The sequence below is a fragment of the Gambusia affinis genome, linkage group LG11 (assembly GCF_019740435.1).
Source record: "Gambusia affinis linkage group LG11, SWU_Gaff_1.0, whole genome shotgun sequence".
Classification (NCBI taxonomy): domain Eukaryota; kingdom Metazoa; phylum Chordata; class Actinopteri; order Cyprinodontiformes; family Poeciliidae; genus Gambusia; species Gambusia affinis.
Window position 1 is genome coordinate 20,126,761 of NC_057878.1, and position 17,197 is coordinate 20,143,957.

The 17,197-nt window shown below is 40.2% G+C and overlaps 1 protein-coding gene across 1 annotated transcript in view; it reads left to right on the forward strand.

Annotated features, from left to right (window-relative positions):
• The window catches only part of LOC122840336, a 13,869-nt gene extending 9,111 nt beyond the window's left edge, over positions 1-4,758 (forward strand). Inside the window, exons 9-10 of the mRNA XM_044132645.1 lie at positions 49-132; positions 226-4,758. Of these exons, the coding sequence (XP_043988580.1) occupies positions 49-132; positions 226-365 (224 nt within the window). The 3' untranslated portion in view covers positions 366-4,758. The remainder of the gene's footprint in view (positions 1-48; positions 133-225) is intronic.
• The last annotated feature ends 12,439 nt before the right edge of the window (positions 4,759-17,197 follow it).

Genomic DNA, 17,197 nt, shown 5'->3' on the forward strand with positions numbered 1-17,197 from the left:
AAAGCAGCCTTACCTAACTTATCGTAATCATGTAATTATATTTCACAGCTTTGAGCGCCAGAGAAATACGAAAGAGGATTTCAGCAGAAAATCTGCAAGCAAGAATTGTTTTGCTGGACGGATTGATTAAAGGTATATTATTTGAATTTATCTTGTAAAATCACATCTCATAACTGTTAGAAGTTTATTCCCAATTTTTTATTCCCAATTATCTATTTATTACAGAATCGTTCCTACTGTTGGAGCAACGTCCTGCACACAGAAGAGGGTTGGGTCGCAACAGAGACAAAGTTAAAATCCTGCTACGAGCCATCAGAACAGTGCTGCATAATGTTTCCTCTGATGCAAAGGTGATTGTGAAATGATTCATGTATGATTTCATGTATGATTTGTCTCTTATAACTCAGTAAAAATGAATGATCAAGAAGGTAGAATTGAATTATCTCAATCAGATTATTCTCAGCAAATTGCAAACAACATTCAAGCTTTGCAAACACTCGCATCAGCATTGAGTACTGGGGAAAATAACCCTTCACAAAGCCCTGCTCACAGTCCTGCTAGATCAGCTGATTTAAATCCGTCTGCAGTGTCAAATTATTTCCGACGGATCGACGATGCACTCCGCGGTCTAATTGATTACATTTCACCAATAAACTCGCCTATTGGCTCACCCGCTGCCTCATCAGTGTTGAATGAAAGTTTTCAAAATACAGAATCTCAATCAGATTATTCTCAACAAATTGCTAACAATATTCAAACTCTACAAACACTTGCATTAGCATTGAGTACTGGGGAAAATAACCCTTCACAGAGTCCTGCTCACAGTCCTGCTAGATTCCCTGATTTAAATCCGTCTACAGTGTCAGATTATTTCCGACGGATCGACGATGCACTCCGCGGTCTAATTGATTACGTTTCACCATTAAACTCACCTATTGGCTCACCCGCTGCCTCATCACTGTTGAATGAAAGTTTTCAAAATACACAATCAGGGTTACCATCTGAAGCAGTTTCTGAAACAGATGATGAAGATGATGATGAGGATGAAGCACAGCAACACGGAGGTAGTCTAAATACAGATCAGAGGGTTGAACGTCAGCGCTTCAATAACATTGAATTAAGGAGATCATTATCAATCCCACCTCCAACTCATGGCATACCCGATATTGCAGAATTCTACACAGCAGTCATGAATGTTTTAACTGATTTGGCTGACGCTGCAAGTTCTATAGCTGCACGTAATGATGTCCTACAGTTAGAATTAGTGGGGGATAATATTTCTCATCATATAACTGTTTCTGTTACTGACAATGATGCAATCCTGCCTGCGTTTGAGGAATTTTTAGATGAGCTGGTTCAATCTAACGCAGAGCTGCCTTCAGAAAGTAACTTAGAGCTGGTTCTGCAGATAGTCAGGAATCCTGCTGGAGGAGGCGGTACAAAACGCAAGGCTGAAAGAACATTGGAATGTGAATTAATAAATAAGAAGAGGCGTCACCTGTATATTGTACAAAATACCGGTAACCAACTGTGTTTTGCAATCAGTCTCGCACATCTCACTCATCCTGAATTTACAGATAAACAAGCTTTCGAACAGGGGAGAAACTGGCAGCATCAAGCGGGTCTATCTGATCAGACACCGGTTACATTCAGCGACGTTGCTAAGTTTGAAAACATTCTACAAAGAAAAATTGTAGTGTTTCATCGAACCTCAAACAATAAGGCTTTCTCTAAATTTGAAACAGATTTCCAAAATCGATCAAATCCTTGCTTTCTCCTCCTCCATAGTAATCACTTCTATGGCATTAAGAATCTTGCTGGTTTCACTGGGTCAAAATACATCTGCAAATTTTGTTACAGCAGTCATAATAATTCTAACACCCACCACTGTCAAGGCTATTGTGGTGTCTGCTGCAGTTACAGTTGCACACACCTTCAGTATGAACCGGTAAAATGCAGTGACTGTAACAGAATCTGCCGAAACTCAACCTGTTTCGATAGACACAAAGAACCTCGCAACAGACCTCATGCTGAAATGCTTGTGAGTAATTGTGAAATGATCAAATATTGTTCTACCTGTAAAAGGTTATATCACGTTCCCATAACCAAGGAGAAAACTTTACACGTATGTGAATCTAAATGTGCAATATGCGGTGAAAAAAATCTACCTCCTGGTATGGATGTAACGCTTAATGAACACCAATGCTACATTCAAACCAGCGCTACTGATCCCGAACTTCATGACAAACTTGTGTTTTACGATTTCGAATCCTTTTTTGATCAGAGCGGCGCACATAAGCCCTTTCTAGTCTGTTCAAAAACAGTGAAAGGTGTTGAATGGCATGCTTATGGTCTGGATTGTGCACAGCAATTTCTTCTGCATTTTAGAAGACCTTTGTACAAAGGGTTTGTGTTTATCGCTCACAACTCACGCGGGTACGATAGTTATCTAATCCTTAATGCGATGGTGCAGTTAGGAATAAAACCTCATCTAATCATGCAAGGAGGAAAAGTTCTTTGTTTCACGGATTTGGACTACAATCTGAAATTTATCGATAGCCTGTCATTTCTGACCATGAAACTGAGTGCCATTCCGAAAGCGTTAGGATTCACAGATTCTTCAAAAGGCTATTTCCCGCACCTTTTTTCGGCTGAAGAGCATCTCAAGTATGTGGGCGTGTTTCCTCCTTTAGATTCTTATGGGATCAAACATATGAATCCTGATGAGCGACAGAAAATTACTGATTGGTACAGAGAAGCATCCAAAGGCATTTTTGACTTTGAGAAAGAATCCCTGCATTATTGCAAAAATGATGTGGACATTCTTTTTAAAGGTTGTGTTAAATTCAGAGAGGAGTTCTTTAAGGAGACGAATGTCGATCCGTTTAAGAGCATCACAATTGCATCCGCATGCATGCAGGTGTTTCTGGCCAATTTTCTTTCAGAGAAATCCTTGGCGGTCCCGTCTCCTGTGGACTACAAACGTGGCTTCAAAACTTTCTCTAATGCATCCATTCAGTGGCTAGAGTGGCAGATGGAAAGTAAGAACTTACACATTGAACACGCGTTGAACTCTGGCGAACGCAAAATCGGACCTTATTCTGTAGATGGATTTGCAGTAATTTCAGGTTCAGCCACTGTATTCTCTTTCAACGGATGTCTGTATCACGGCTGTCCTAAATGTTTTCAGCCCACTGAAACATGTCCTTTGAGAAAAGTACCGTTTGAAGAAATTTATGCAGCTACGGTTGAAAGATCTAAGATTCTCCAAACCGTTTATGGCGTTCGTGTTGAGACTGTGTGGGAACATGAGTGGAATGAAATGAAAAAGTCTGATCCGGAGGTAATCAGATTCCTGAAAACATTCGCAGCGCCGCAACCGTTGTCTCCTCGAGCAAGTCTGTTCGGTGGTCGAACTTGTGCTCTCAAGCTGAGACACACAGCAGGGCCGGGTGAGTCTGTGCATTATGTAGATTTCACATCTCTCTACCCCTACGTAAATGCCACATTTGCATATCCGCTAGGCCACCCCACCATCATTTACAAAGATTTTGATGACCCCAACAACTACTTTGGTCTCATCAGAGCCACAGTATATCCCCCACGGGGTCTGTTTTTTCCAGTTCTCCCCTACAAAACATCTCGGGGTAAGCTAGTTTTCACTCTTTGCCGCACATGTGCTGAAATTAACAATCAAACAGGGTCCTGCACCCATGAGGATGAAGAGAGGGCTCTGACAGCTGTTTGGGTGACTTTGGAGTTTCAAAAAGCATTGCAATGTGGGTATCGTCTTGGAAAAATCACTGAGGTTTGGCATTTTGAGAGAAGCAGTAGCTCAATCTTTAAAGGCTACATTCACACTTTTCTGAAGGGGAAACAGGAAGCCAGCGGTTATCCGCCTGAAGCGGTGGATCAGGAGAGTAGATTGAAATATGTGAGAGATTACGAAGTTAACCAAGGCATCCGGCTGGATGCAGACAAAATTGAGGTGAACCCGGCTAAAAGACAAGTAGCTAAACTGTGTCTCAATAGCTTCTGGGGAAAGTTTGCGCAAAGAAATGATCTCTCTCAGACCACCTTTGTGAGTGATCCTGATGAGTTCTTTAAGTTCTTGTTTTCAGGCAAATACGTGGTGAAGTACTTTCATTTTTTGAATGCTGAAACCTGTCTAATTCAGTGGAACTACCATAAAAGTTGCATTGTCCCTCCCAACCGGGCTAACAACGTTTTCATCGCAGCATTTACCACAGCTTATGCTCGATTAAAACTTTTCAGCTGTCTGGAGCAAGTGCAGGAAAAAATTCTCTACATAGATACAGACAGTCTGATTTATATAGTAAAAGATGGTGATACTCCTCTGCCACTGGGGAATTATCTCGGGGATTTGACCGACGAGCTAGGAGGTGACACAATTCAAGAATTTGTGGCAGCGGGGCCTAAAAGTTATGCTTACCAAACAAAAAAACAAAAGAAAGTAGTGATCCGTGTGAAAGGCATCACTCAAACGCATGAGTGCAGCGAGAGAGTCAATTTTGACAGCATCAAAGATTTGGTGAGCGGGTACTTAGAAGGGTCCCAACATGGAGTTATCAAGGTACCTCAACGCACCATCAAACGTGATAAAAAGGGGTTCGTTTTAAGAAACTCAACATTTCTTAAAAAGTTCAAGGTCGTATATGACAAACGCAGGCTTCTTTCTGATGGTTCAACTCTACCTTTTGGTTTTTAGAGTTTAAGAGAAAAAAAATAAAATAAAATGTCTTTTTCCGGTGATGTTCAAGAGGTAAACTTTGACCCCAGATTCAAAACACCTTTCTCATGTATGATTGTTGGTGCGAGTGGATGTGGAAAATCATACTTTGTAGGGAAAATGTTGCAAAATCTTGAACATGTCATGAATGTTGTACCGGACAATATTATCTGGATTTTTACTTCTTTTCAACCATTGTATGCTGAATTACAAAAACTGAATAAAAATATTAAATTTGTGGAAGGACTACCTAATTCTTTTGATGATGAAGACGTATTTCCTATGAATCAAAGTCACTTGGTCATTTTGGACGATGTCATTTTCCAGGCTTCAAACCACCCTGAAGTAGCCAAATTGTTTACTCAATATCGGCATCATAGAAATATGTCTGTTCTATATCTCACCCAGAATGTATTTCAGCAGGGAAAGTACAGTCGCACCATTAGTCTGAACAGTAATTATATGGTGCTCTTTAAGAACCCTAGAGATAAATTACAAATAGACATACTAGCGCGTCAAATCTTCCCATCAGCAAAGGCAAGTTTCCTGGAGAGTTTTGAAGATGCGACCAAAGAAGCTCACGGATATTTATTAGTCGATCTTACTCCTAGCTGCCCAGAACATTATAGATTAAGGACAGGGGTACTACCTCACGAGTGGCCGGTGGTATATGTACCTAAAACAAAGTAAGTCAGAATGTCTGCACGCTTAAAAAGGAACGCTCCTTTGCTCAGGGCTCTTTACCAGGCCACTCCTCAGAAGCGTAAAGATATTTTAGCTCATTGCTCACGGATTTCCTTAAAACTTTATGTGAGATTGCTCTGAACATTCTAAAAGGAAATATTAAACTAACACCTTCTCAACACCAGAAATTGAAAAAGCAGCGGAAAATCATCAGACTGTTGGCCGATAAACGAACCGGATTAAAACGTAAACAGCTGGTTCTTAAAAGTCAAGGAGGAGGGTTTATTCTTCCCATCCTCGCTGCTCTTACTCCTCTGATTGGGAACTTGGTGGGCGGAATCCTCAACAGATAAAAGAAAAAGCAATGGCTCTTAAAACATCTCAAAAGATGTTTCTCATCTCACCTCATCAGTTTAAACGAATGAACCCCTCAGAGACTTCAATCAGAGAAACTGCGGAGGAGGATCTGGATTCTCAAATGAGAGCGATTTTGAATGAATCAGGGCTCACTCCATATGAGAAAATTAAGAAATATGATTCTTTGTTACAAAGATATCTATCTTTAATTAAGCAAGGACAATTAGAAGAGCCTCAGTTATCTGTGACTGTGCAGCGTGCCAAGGATGATCTTGTGCCTGAACCTACAAACCGTGAAGACGATTCTATTGATTCTATTTCTAAACAACCTGAATTGGATGAAACTGCGAATGAAGTTGTAAAAGCCCTTCCTGAAAGAGATCGTAAAAATGCTGAATTCATTTTGAAAAAGCTGGCCAAGAGTAACAGCGGATGGACATCCAGAGCAGAGTTTGTTTATAACGGAAATGTTGCCAAAGGCTCTCATTTAGTTGATTTACTGAAAAACCTTCTGCTCCCATTTAAAAGAAAATCCCAAAGCACCCCGCCTGCAGGATGGACCGATTTCCTTTCCACACTAGATGAACTAAATTTTCCGGTGTCGTCTGTAAATAACCCGCAAGCTCGTGAACAATATCTGCGTGTCAAGACAGACGGTGTGAAAATCCCTTCAAGAAAAGAAAAAAAGATTATCCTATCCCCTAAATTTGATTTTGGGGATGAGATCACGGATGTCAAAAGTACACGCAAAAAGAAATTTATCTTATCCCCTAAATTTCAGCTAGAAAATGAGATCAGAAACAGACAAAGTACGCGCAAAAGAACAAAACCATCACGATGGATTGCTTTTACTCCATAAACTCTCTGACAACAATTTTTTCAATAAAATATTTTATTGAAAAGTTTTTCAGGTGTACAGTCTCTTGTTTTTGTTTTTTTTTAATACAATATTAGAAAATCATGTTAACAATCGTGACAATCTTTAAACATTTGCAAAGAACATGTTCCGTGGTTAAAAGAACAAAACTTTAGTTTTTTTACAGAACGCTGATATATTTTCACAAAATCTGAAACCATCATATCATTTTTTATCACATCACCGGGGTATGAGTCTAGTACTTGTTGGATTGATAATCCGCGTGCTCTATTACATAAGTAATAAGCACAATGATGACCACAAACAGCAGAAAGAGTGTCTTGAAGTTGATTATTATGATATATTATTTCTGAAGATCTATCTTTCAAAAATTTTACAATACTTTTAGGGTAGAAGTTAAATTCAGGGCTAAAGCCATAGGAGCTCTAAAACGTGGCGATTCCATTCCCTTCCAAAGTCAGAGCCAGCCAGTGTTCTCCCGGCATATGAGCAGGATGCGTGTTCACAATAAAATATGAGGGCCCTGTGTACTCGTGTGAGAGCAAAGGCAGTTGATCGCATGCCCAGACTCCGCAAAATCGTTTCCCCAACAGAGGATGTAGCAGACTCTCAAGTTGATGATTATTCATGATTAATAATAATCCACCAAGACCTGTCTTTTCGAATTGATCTCCAGAATGCTATCATAACAGGTATACACTACGAGCGTCGTTGTATGCGGTAATGGGACTCTGAACCGAATCTCTAACCTTAAGTTACCGTTAGAAACGGGTGAAAGAGCGTCAGCATCTTCAGTGGCATTTAAATTGAAGACAAATAAAGAATATCCGTTATTATAATCGTCACGCGCGATGCTCAATGGGAGGTCTTTAAGATGACGGCCTGTTGCGGAGAATATGTTGTAAAATTCTCTGACCGATATTCCGTGGTTGAATTGGGGCTGGAAAGCTTTGCCCGGGATCTGTCTACCCTCCTGACACAGAGCCAAGTACTCAACGTCCATGTGTTTAAAATGAAAAGGGGACAGGTCTCTTCTTCCTGTGAACGCCTCGTGATGAACCATTCCCAAAACTATGTACTTTGGTATTGCTCCCAAAAATAGATTCTCCTGAGTGCATATTCTTGAGTTTTCAGGGATAGAATATGTTTTAACATTAACTCTGGAAAGCGGGTACAACGCATTTCAAGATTAAAGCAGACTCGTGTGTCCTAAACGGACCGCGGGAGAAACAGACACTTTTTTCACAGAAAGTGAAGCGCCCAAAATTTTCAATCGAAAAGTTGAGTCACGGGCTCCCATCAAACAAAATGCATCGCTGGCTCTCGTTAATTTAATCCTTAAATCCACGGAATTAAGCAGCAGCCTCTCACAGAAAAATATATCAGCATGGAGTGCTCCCAACAAGTGTACTTCTCTGGATTCAGCGGTGAAGGAGGCCCGTTTGTTCAAACCATGATTAGGCCCTTTTGTAGTAACTATAGAATCTATGGCTCCAGCTGTATCTTTGTAAAAAAGACCTGCGCTAAATTGACTTTTTAGAGTGTCTTCGGAGAAGTTAAGTAAAGTTTCGATCACTGCTCTATAAGGATGGGTGGAGCTTGACTGAGATATAAGCGGTCTCCCAGTGTGATGTCGCATTGGGAAAATATTGTGTTAAGAGGATAATTAATTAATCCCACAGCCGCGTCACTAGCCAGGTCACTGTTATCAGCATTAACGATCTTAAGGCGTACATGGAGGAGGGTATCGTTTAAATCCAGATATTTCTCGCCTCCCGGAATCATAAACTCAATAGGTCCGCTGTCTGTAAGAGCTGACAATGGTAAGATTTCAGTGTAGACCTTGTCCTCTATAGATAGCTGGGTCATAGGGCAGAAAATAAATCCAACTCAGCTAGAGTACATTCCGGTGATTTGTGATGCAAAAGAGCCATGTTTTATTGAAATATATCTTTGCTACGAGCAGAGTTCCTCGCTTTAGCCCTCCTTTTTCCGTTTGACTTCTTTCGCTTTAGTGCTCTACTTATTTGTAAGATTCGCAGACACGCCTCCCGGTGGGCGCGTCCTTGGTCGCCTTTGACAGAACCATAATTCCTGAACCTTCTTGACCCTCTTTAGAACCAGTTATTTTATTCATTGCTTTGCCTATGACATCGAAGCAATGTTGGTGGCTGCTCGTTTAAGTGGGGTTTTGCCAGGGCAAAACCTGATTTAACCAGAGGCGATACAAAACGGAATAATTTTGAAAATATTGACCCTATGCCTCTTCCATACTGTACAGCGGCTCCCTGGAAGCGATCCCCCCCACCGACCTGATTATGGTAATAATGTACGAACCGGTGAGGATCATCTCTCAGATTTATCCGAGTCATGTTACTGCAGGTTTATACAATCCTTCTGCTGAGGTAAATACTCTCTTTCAGACTGCAGAGGTGAGCTGGTATGAATGATAACCTTGTCATCATCCGTTTTTTATACAATTGTTTCTGATCAGAGTTCATAGAATTATTATCTCAGGCTTCCTCGTGACCTCACAGGTCGAAAATGCAATTTCGCGATTGCCTTTCCGTAGGTAAAATTTATCGGAACGTTCTGGTCTGATTTCAGTTCTATTTTAATCGATTCGAGATGTTTTCGAGCGACAGGAAGATAGTCGGGTGGATTAAAAGTTTGAGTGATTATATCACCAAATTTTCCCTCCACTCGAAGTATGCGTAGCAGAGGTGCGTAACTATCCCCCACCATTTGGTGTTCAACCACGTCGCTGTAGCAATAAATCATGTAAAACCCTGCCTGCATGTCAATTGGATGAGAAACAAATTTATCAAAAGTTAACCATCTTCCAGGTTGTACTCCGAGCATGTAAGCAATTGGAGAATGAAAACGTAATTGATATTGCCCTCCTGCTTTAAAGGATATTTTATTTACAATTGTGTAAATCGGTTCAAAGGAAACATCAGCTTTTATTTCTCTAAGAATAGGTTCGATTTCTCCAATCAGGTGAAGGACGTTTTTGTAGTATCCGGGTGTAATATTTTGCCGAAACGACTTTTTCACTTTTTTGTCTCTCCATTCAAAGTAAGCAGAATCTTCTGGGACATTATGCCAGGTGTGAGGATAAGAAATCTCTGTCAAGGCAACTTGCCAGGAACCTTCTAAATTAATATGCTGAGCTAAATTCACACGAAAACTTGAAATGGTATTATCCTTAAAAACGCTTAGACCAGCGTTTGAGGGTAAAGTAACGTAGAACCCTTCATCCTCCATCGAGCGCTCCATGGCAGGTTGTGTCAGGTTGTGTCAGGCTAAGTTTAACTGCAGGTGCCTTTTATACATTTTGAAGGTCAGCCAGTCTGATCCAACTGTTAAATTTCTGAGGCCAATTTTTCCACTGCACAAAAACCTGTTTAACCCCTCTAACGGTGCGTCGGTTTAATATCTTTTCCACTTGGTACATCTTGTCTTTACACAGTTTCACTTTCTGAAGCTCCTCCTCATAAAAAGAACCTTGAATAGGTTCGTTATCTAGATCTTTGAGTTTGTACACAGGAGGAGATCGAAGTATGGTATCAGTCACTGTAAATACTTCATCCGTAAAACTCTGTTCATATTTTTTATCAAAAACGCCGCGTAGTTTTGATAATCGGACCAGATCCCCGGGTTTAAGCTTAGGTTTGGAATTCTTGCGACGTTTGCTTGAGGATGTACCATACAGGTTCTGAAATATTTGAAAGGCATTTTCTGAATTAACTTCCATAGGGGTTGTTTTAATACTTGTATGGTAGCTGTGGTTGTAGCTTTTCACCAAGTCTTGCAAAACATCGACATAACGACGGGTATTATTAGCGGTGAAATATCTCCACATTCTTGTTTTTAATGTGCGGTTAAATCTCTCAATCACAGAGGCTTTCGTTTCGCTCGCGGTGGCAAAATGCTCAATACCGTGCTTCTTCATTAAAGCTTTAAATTTTTTGTTAAAAAATTCTTTACCCGCATCTGTTTGCAATTTTTTAGGAATCTGACTGTCTTTGAAAATGGATTCAAAGGCTTTTACCACTTCGTCAGCGGTCTTCCTTTTTAAAACTCGTACGTATGCTCTTTTAGAAAATATGTCGATGACTGTTAATAAATAATTATAACCATCATTTTCCTCAGCCAAAGCTTGCATGTCACAAAGGTCTGCTTGAAACTGTTTTAAAGGCCTCGTGACAAAAACTCTGTTTCTTGGGAAATTTATGCGTGCAGGTTTATGCAAAGTATAAGTGTCTTGTTCCGATAAAAAATCTTGTACTTTTTCCACTTTAACCTTCTTTCCCGTTTCATCTTGCAGAGCTCGTTTCAGTCTATCTATTCCTCCTAAACTACCGGGATGTGAAGGAGTGTAATATACTTTTTTCATTAACCTTTTCTCAGCCATCCTTCTGTCACCTGCTTTGGTGAGCGGTTGTTAAATAATGAGGAAACAAGATCATGGTATAAAGGATTTATTTATTCTTCCTTCAACAGTAAGAAACCATAAGCAATACATTTATTTAATAGAAATTAAATGCTAACCTATAATACGAGTATAAAAATAAATTTAATACTAGTCAATCAGTAATAAAACACAAGTAAACGATCATGCATAAAATACTTAAACTAAATCTATAAAACTAGAAAAAAACCACAAGTAAAGGATAATGAATAACATACTTAAACATGCTAAATAAGATTTAAAAAAGGATAATACATGTACAGATTAAATACTTAAACTAAATCTATAGAACTAGAAAAAAATACAAGTCAGCACAAAAGAGAGATTACTTTTCACTCTGAGTGTAACACTCTGAAACAGAACGAAGCTGGCCGAGGTTTTCATCACTGGTCATGTTTTGATACATGTCAGTGATTGCAGCCTGGATTCCGTATCCCGATTTCAGTTCGTGTAAAACTGTCTCTGCAATCATCTTCACTTTTGTATCCTCGACTTGTATGTTACGCTGCTTCAGGAGTTTCTGGACAGCCGGTATGAATCGTGGAGTCAGGAGTCGCTGTGTGATGCGATGAAAATGTAATTGGTAATAATCTTCCTCCGGTATTTCCAGGCACTGATGCTGCCTTTGACTTGGATGATCGATTTTACAGCCGTAGCAGGTTTCCTTGACATACTTCACACAAATTAAACTGAGTAGATGCAGTAAGGCTGTTTTCACACCAGCAATCAGTGAGCTCGGTAACCATCCGTCAATTTCATCCCCCACCTGCATTGGAGAAGGATCGGAGTAATCGGCAGCGGGTTTTCCAGAATCCTCTGCCATAGGTGCAGGATCTCCAGAGTCCTCTGCTGCTGCTGCTGCTGCTGCTTCTGCTGCTGCTGCTGCTGCTGCTGCTGCTGGAAGGGCACCCTCTTCAGGTATGGTACACGGTATCAGAAAACGTGAAGGAGAGGGTGCAGCGGATGATGCCGATGAGGAAGAGTACAAAACAGGAGAAGGCGGATAATATGGGTCCATGTTGTAGCTTCCAGGAGACGGAGGACTGAAGAGGGTCTCTGTCGAATAACTGGGCTCGCCCCAGCTGGATCCCCATAGTCCATAGCTCCTTACTTCTTCCATTCTAAAGGTTTGGTGTCAAATGTCCCTGCAGCCCTCTCATTATATAGGGTGGTGGGGTGGGTCCTCAGAAGAGGGTTGGGCCAAAAGAGGACGGTTGGGGAGAAAATGTCAGAGTTTTCTTTACTGACAAAATATCGAGCCAGCAGCGAGATTTTCGGAACAGTTCAGAAATCCGATCCCCGACTTCCGTCATTTTCTCAGACCAGGCATCAAATGGGAGAGCCAGCATGGTTCTGAATACACCACATTCCACGTTGAAAGCCTCCAACACAAACAGGTCTGGGGAATTCAAACTCTCCCCCCTCCGTCTACCTGCCCATAAGAACCGGCGGCCAAATTCAGTAGTTTTCGATTCCCACACTGCGCTGAAGAGAATTTCTCCCTTTCCAATTTCAGTATCGGTAGGGAAACATTGTCGTCTGGTTTTCTTTGCAGGTTGAGGGTCACACTCATCTTGTCTTGTATTTTGCTCTAAGGCCAATTCCATATCTTCATTGGCGCGAGGAATTGCGAGCCTTAGGACTGCCCAGTCATTATAGGTAAGCCTGCATGTATTTGTTATTGGTGAAAGCTCCTCATCCTTATCCAGCTGGTACAGGTGAAGCTCTCCGGTCTCATAATGGAAAACATAACCCCATGACCCCCATAGACCATGAGGTTTTAAAGACCAGTCTGCCTTGAGTGATCCAAGTTCTGGGCTCTGCACACGACACAAATAAAATGTCGATTTCTTAGGGGCATCCGGTCCAGCCCTTGAGTTGTAGATGGATATTGGGGTCTCGCATAGAAGAGATGTTCCTCCTGTCGGTATTTCTCTTTTATCCACAGTGTTTGAGGTAAATGCTTCAGGCGATGAAGGTGGGCTCAGAGGTTTATCCATCACAGGGCGCAAATGTGGTATCACTGCTATTGGGATCTTGTATACAACAACAGCAGGACCTTGTTCAGCAAGCAAGTATTTATTCGTCAACGGCGTTAACCTCATCATTTTAGCGAATGTCTCCGGGCTAGGTAACTTCGAATCCGTATCAGATGTTGCAGAGGAGGTAGGTCCATTTTTCTCAACAGCAGTATGAACTCGTTTAGTTCCATTCATTGTAAAGTTCTTGAACTGTTACAAGTAGAGTGCTGGATTTTTCTGACATTACTTATAGTAGAAACACTAAAGCCCGAACCCCCTGTCTCTGCTTCTATTGGTCCATTCAAACTCATAGAGGTTGGGAAGAGTTCACCAAAAAAAAAAAAAAAAAAAAAAAAAAGTGGGGGGGTGGGGTGGGGGTGGGGGTGGGGGATGGGCGGTAATTTGACACCAGAATGGGGGGAGGGGCGGTCATACACCGGAAGGGGGGAGGGGTGAATGGGGGAGGGGCGGTAATACACCGGAAGGGGGGAGGGGCGGTAATACACCGGAAATTAAAATGATTAGGGTCATTAATCACTCTCGATTAAAATTTGGCATAAGGTGGTTTATATTACTCTCTGCTGTTGAACGAAATCATGAAAACACCAAGAGGAATACAACATTTATAGTGATGAATGGAGGTAAACTCACCACCTGCTTTCTGTGTGACAGTAAGAATTGCTCCACATGTTTTTCTGCTATGGAACATTTTATCATTGGCCCTGCAGGTATAGATATTAAAATCTGGGTTTATAATCATGTTGAGATTCTAATAATTTCTAAAACATTTCAGATACTTTTTAACAATCCACAGCTTCTGTCAATAAACAGTGTGAAAGCTGCAGTGAGTTGTAAATAAAACCTACTTGAAGCAATAAGATAAAATAATAATCTAAAGAAATGCTGTTAAAGTAAATTAGCAGGAGATTACAAGACTATAGAACAGCAGTCAGTTAACATTACTTGTTAGTCCCCAGGTGACTTCATAATATTTAAACTCTGCTGTTTTGCCATGATAAAATTGTGATTCTTAAGACCCTGTGGCATCTGACATGAGCAAAAACAACAAAATTCAAAGACAATATCTTGGCTGTGATTTTGAATATATTTACACAATAATTACCAAAAGAAAATGTTAGAGGGGACAGAATCTCTAGATTGTATTCTTCAAAAGCCCACATTCTTTTTAGGCACAAAGATGCACACAAGGAAACAGTTGTCAGGGCTCTGACTCTATCTGTGGGCATGAGCCTCTTACACAGACAGTGCAGAATCAATCATAGGTTTTGCAATGTTTCCATGTAGCTTACAGAGGACACATTTCTTATTGAAATATTAGCACATCTATTAGGTTTCTTGAAGTTTCAAGAAATAGGGGATGTCAACTGAAATGGTATTAATTTCCTTTCATTTTTCTTAGTTTTTCAATCACACACACACACTCTCTGGAGTACAGCTGTGGCTATGGAAGTGATAGGGTTGCCTATAGTAAGTTCTGCTTCATGTCAGAAGAGTGGATACAGTTTTTAATATAAATACTAGTGGGCAATGCAAACTCATCTGGAGTTTGAGAAAAGGCTGACAAAAATATCAGATTATCATTAAAAGTGAATATGTAGGTCATTGTGTGAAAGAGAGCTTAATTTCTGACTCCGTTCTAAAACACTGTTGGTGTCTTAATATTGTCAGTTTGTATTAATTAATCTTGCTTTAAATGCAGTGTTTAACTCCCACTGACTGTTGTTAATAATCACAGATTGGCTGGTATCATGAAATGATGTGTGTAAATCAAAAACATTACACACACACCAATACTGAGGTCAAACAATCAGGGAATCCACAGCTTAGTGTTGGCTCCAGAAGCTGCAGGTGAAGGAGCTGTGAGGAGTGACCAAGAAAACATTGTTCTTCAAAAGCATTAAAGCAGGAGTGTCCAAAGTGCAGCTGGACTGATTTTGTGGATTCTCAACTAAAACGCAATACACATTTGACCAGCCAGCACAGCTGTTTGCTGCAGATAGAGACTTTAAAGCTTTAGTTTGGAAAAATATATATTTGAACAATTAGAATGTTTTAGAATGATAGATACAAGATATTGTGTTGTATCTACAATGATAGATACAACACAATAATTTGTGTTGTATCTATTTTCTAATAGATACAACACAAATTATTCATCTTGTAATAATAACACTTTTAGCATTTTCTTATTAGTGAGAAGGCCGCATATATTTTGTGACTTTTACGTTACAGTACTAAGAGCCAGATGCATCTAAAATTTGCATTTAATTAATTTGTTGAACTTAGCTAGATACAGCAAGAAAAAGTGACTCAAATATTGTTGTTGGACTGCATTTGTTAACAATTTTTCAATTAACCCCAAAATAATTTTCTGGAGGTGGAGGTTGTAGTAATTTACAAGTACTGTATCTTGTGATGTGGCTGAGCAACAATTTGGACTTGTCTAGCAACATACAACATCTGTATAGGAAGTACCACTGGCTGTACTTCCAGGAGGCTTCAATCATTTGAAATCTGCAAGAAACTTCTGGGGGGAGTCTTACCAATCTGTGATTGCCAGTGTCCATGCTTTCAGAGGTGCGTTGAAAATAATTTATTTGTAGACAAAGAATTTACTGCGGCTTTTCCATTTCAACACGCTGCCCAGCGCTCGGCTCTGTCTGCGCTGATAAAGTTTCTGTCTATGGTCCCGGTTGGCCGGAAAGTTAGTGGTTAAAGAATTAGTGCTAACTTCATCATGCAGGTTCAGCCCAGTGAGGAAGTTTTCTGTTCTCCTCGCAGTCACGCGTCACGCTGATTTTATACTATTTTATTTTTCTTTTAGTATTATTTTTCCGGTTACACAATGCATCAAACTGTATCAAATGTTTTGTCTACTTAGTCAGCCAGAGTGCGACCGCGCGAAGATCTGAGAAACCTTTGTGAAAATGGTCCCATAAACTCGAGCAACAGTTTCTGTGGCCCTTATTAAAAAACTCAACAGAGACAAAATGGAAGAGCTACTAAAGCCACATTAGCAGCATTTAATTAAATCTCCCGGTTGTTGCACATCTCTGTGTGCAGAGATGTGCATTTAACTCATCATGCAGGGCCGGTCCAAGGCTGTATGAGGCTTGGAGCAGAATTTCACTTGGGGCCCCTTTTTGTAGATAAAAACATCAGCATCTTTAACAGCTTCATATATTTAGTGAAATCTGGGAGAGGGGGAGTCTTTGTAAACAAACAGAGTTCAAACGCAAATATTAAACTCATAGCATCAGATTGTTGCTATGGTAACAAAACAAAATTAATATTGTTCTTTGAACTTTTGCAAAGTAAACTTGCCAGATCCTTAAAACCTTGCATATAAATGTTAATTTAAAATCTTTTAATTTATGTATGCTGAAACCATTAAATCAAATTTAGCAGCATTGATAATCTCAATAAAGTAATGTTACATTTATGTATCTGTAGTCTGTGTTAAAATATTAGTATTTATGGGCCCCTGGAGTCCTGATGGAGCAGCTGACTTAATTTGGATTAAATAGAAGTGCAAATAATTGATTTTCATTTTAATTGTATTTATTTATTTGTTGTTTTTCAGACTAGTTGTGGGTTTCAATAGCGTTTCACTGGCGGTCTTTTCCAGTAACATATAATTACCCAGTAATATTTTTACATTTCCTGTCTACTTAACATCTTTTAGAACAAAAACACGGCCATGGCACCCGACCACCGGAATTAGCAAGTTTTCTGGGGGAAACCCTGATATCTAATCACACTTACTTATAAAGTGTATGGCGGAGTGAGCGGAGTTCTGGAGAGTGTGACGTCACCTGCAAAGGGTCAGTAGTTTGATTTGCAGACCTGATCTGATCGTTTCCATAGCAACGACCAGCAGCTAGATCTTGCCTCAGAACTAGAGTGAGCTCACTGATGAGGTCACAGAACATCAAAGGTCAAAGAGGTTCTGAGGTTCTGCTTGTCTCTCAGAACGTCAGTCAGAATTGAAACAGTAAATCTAGCAGTACAAA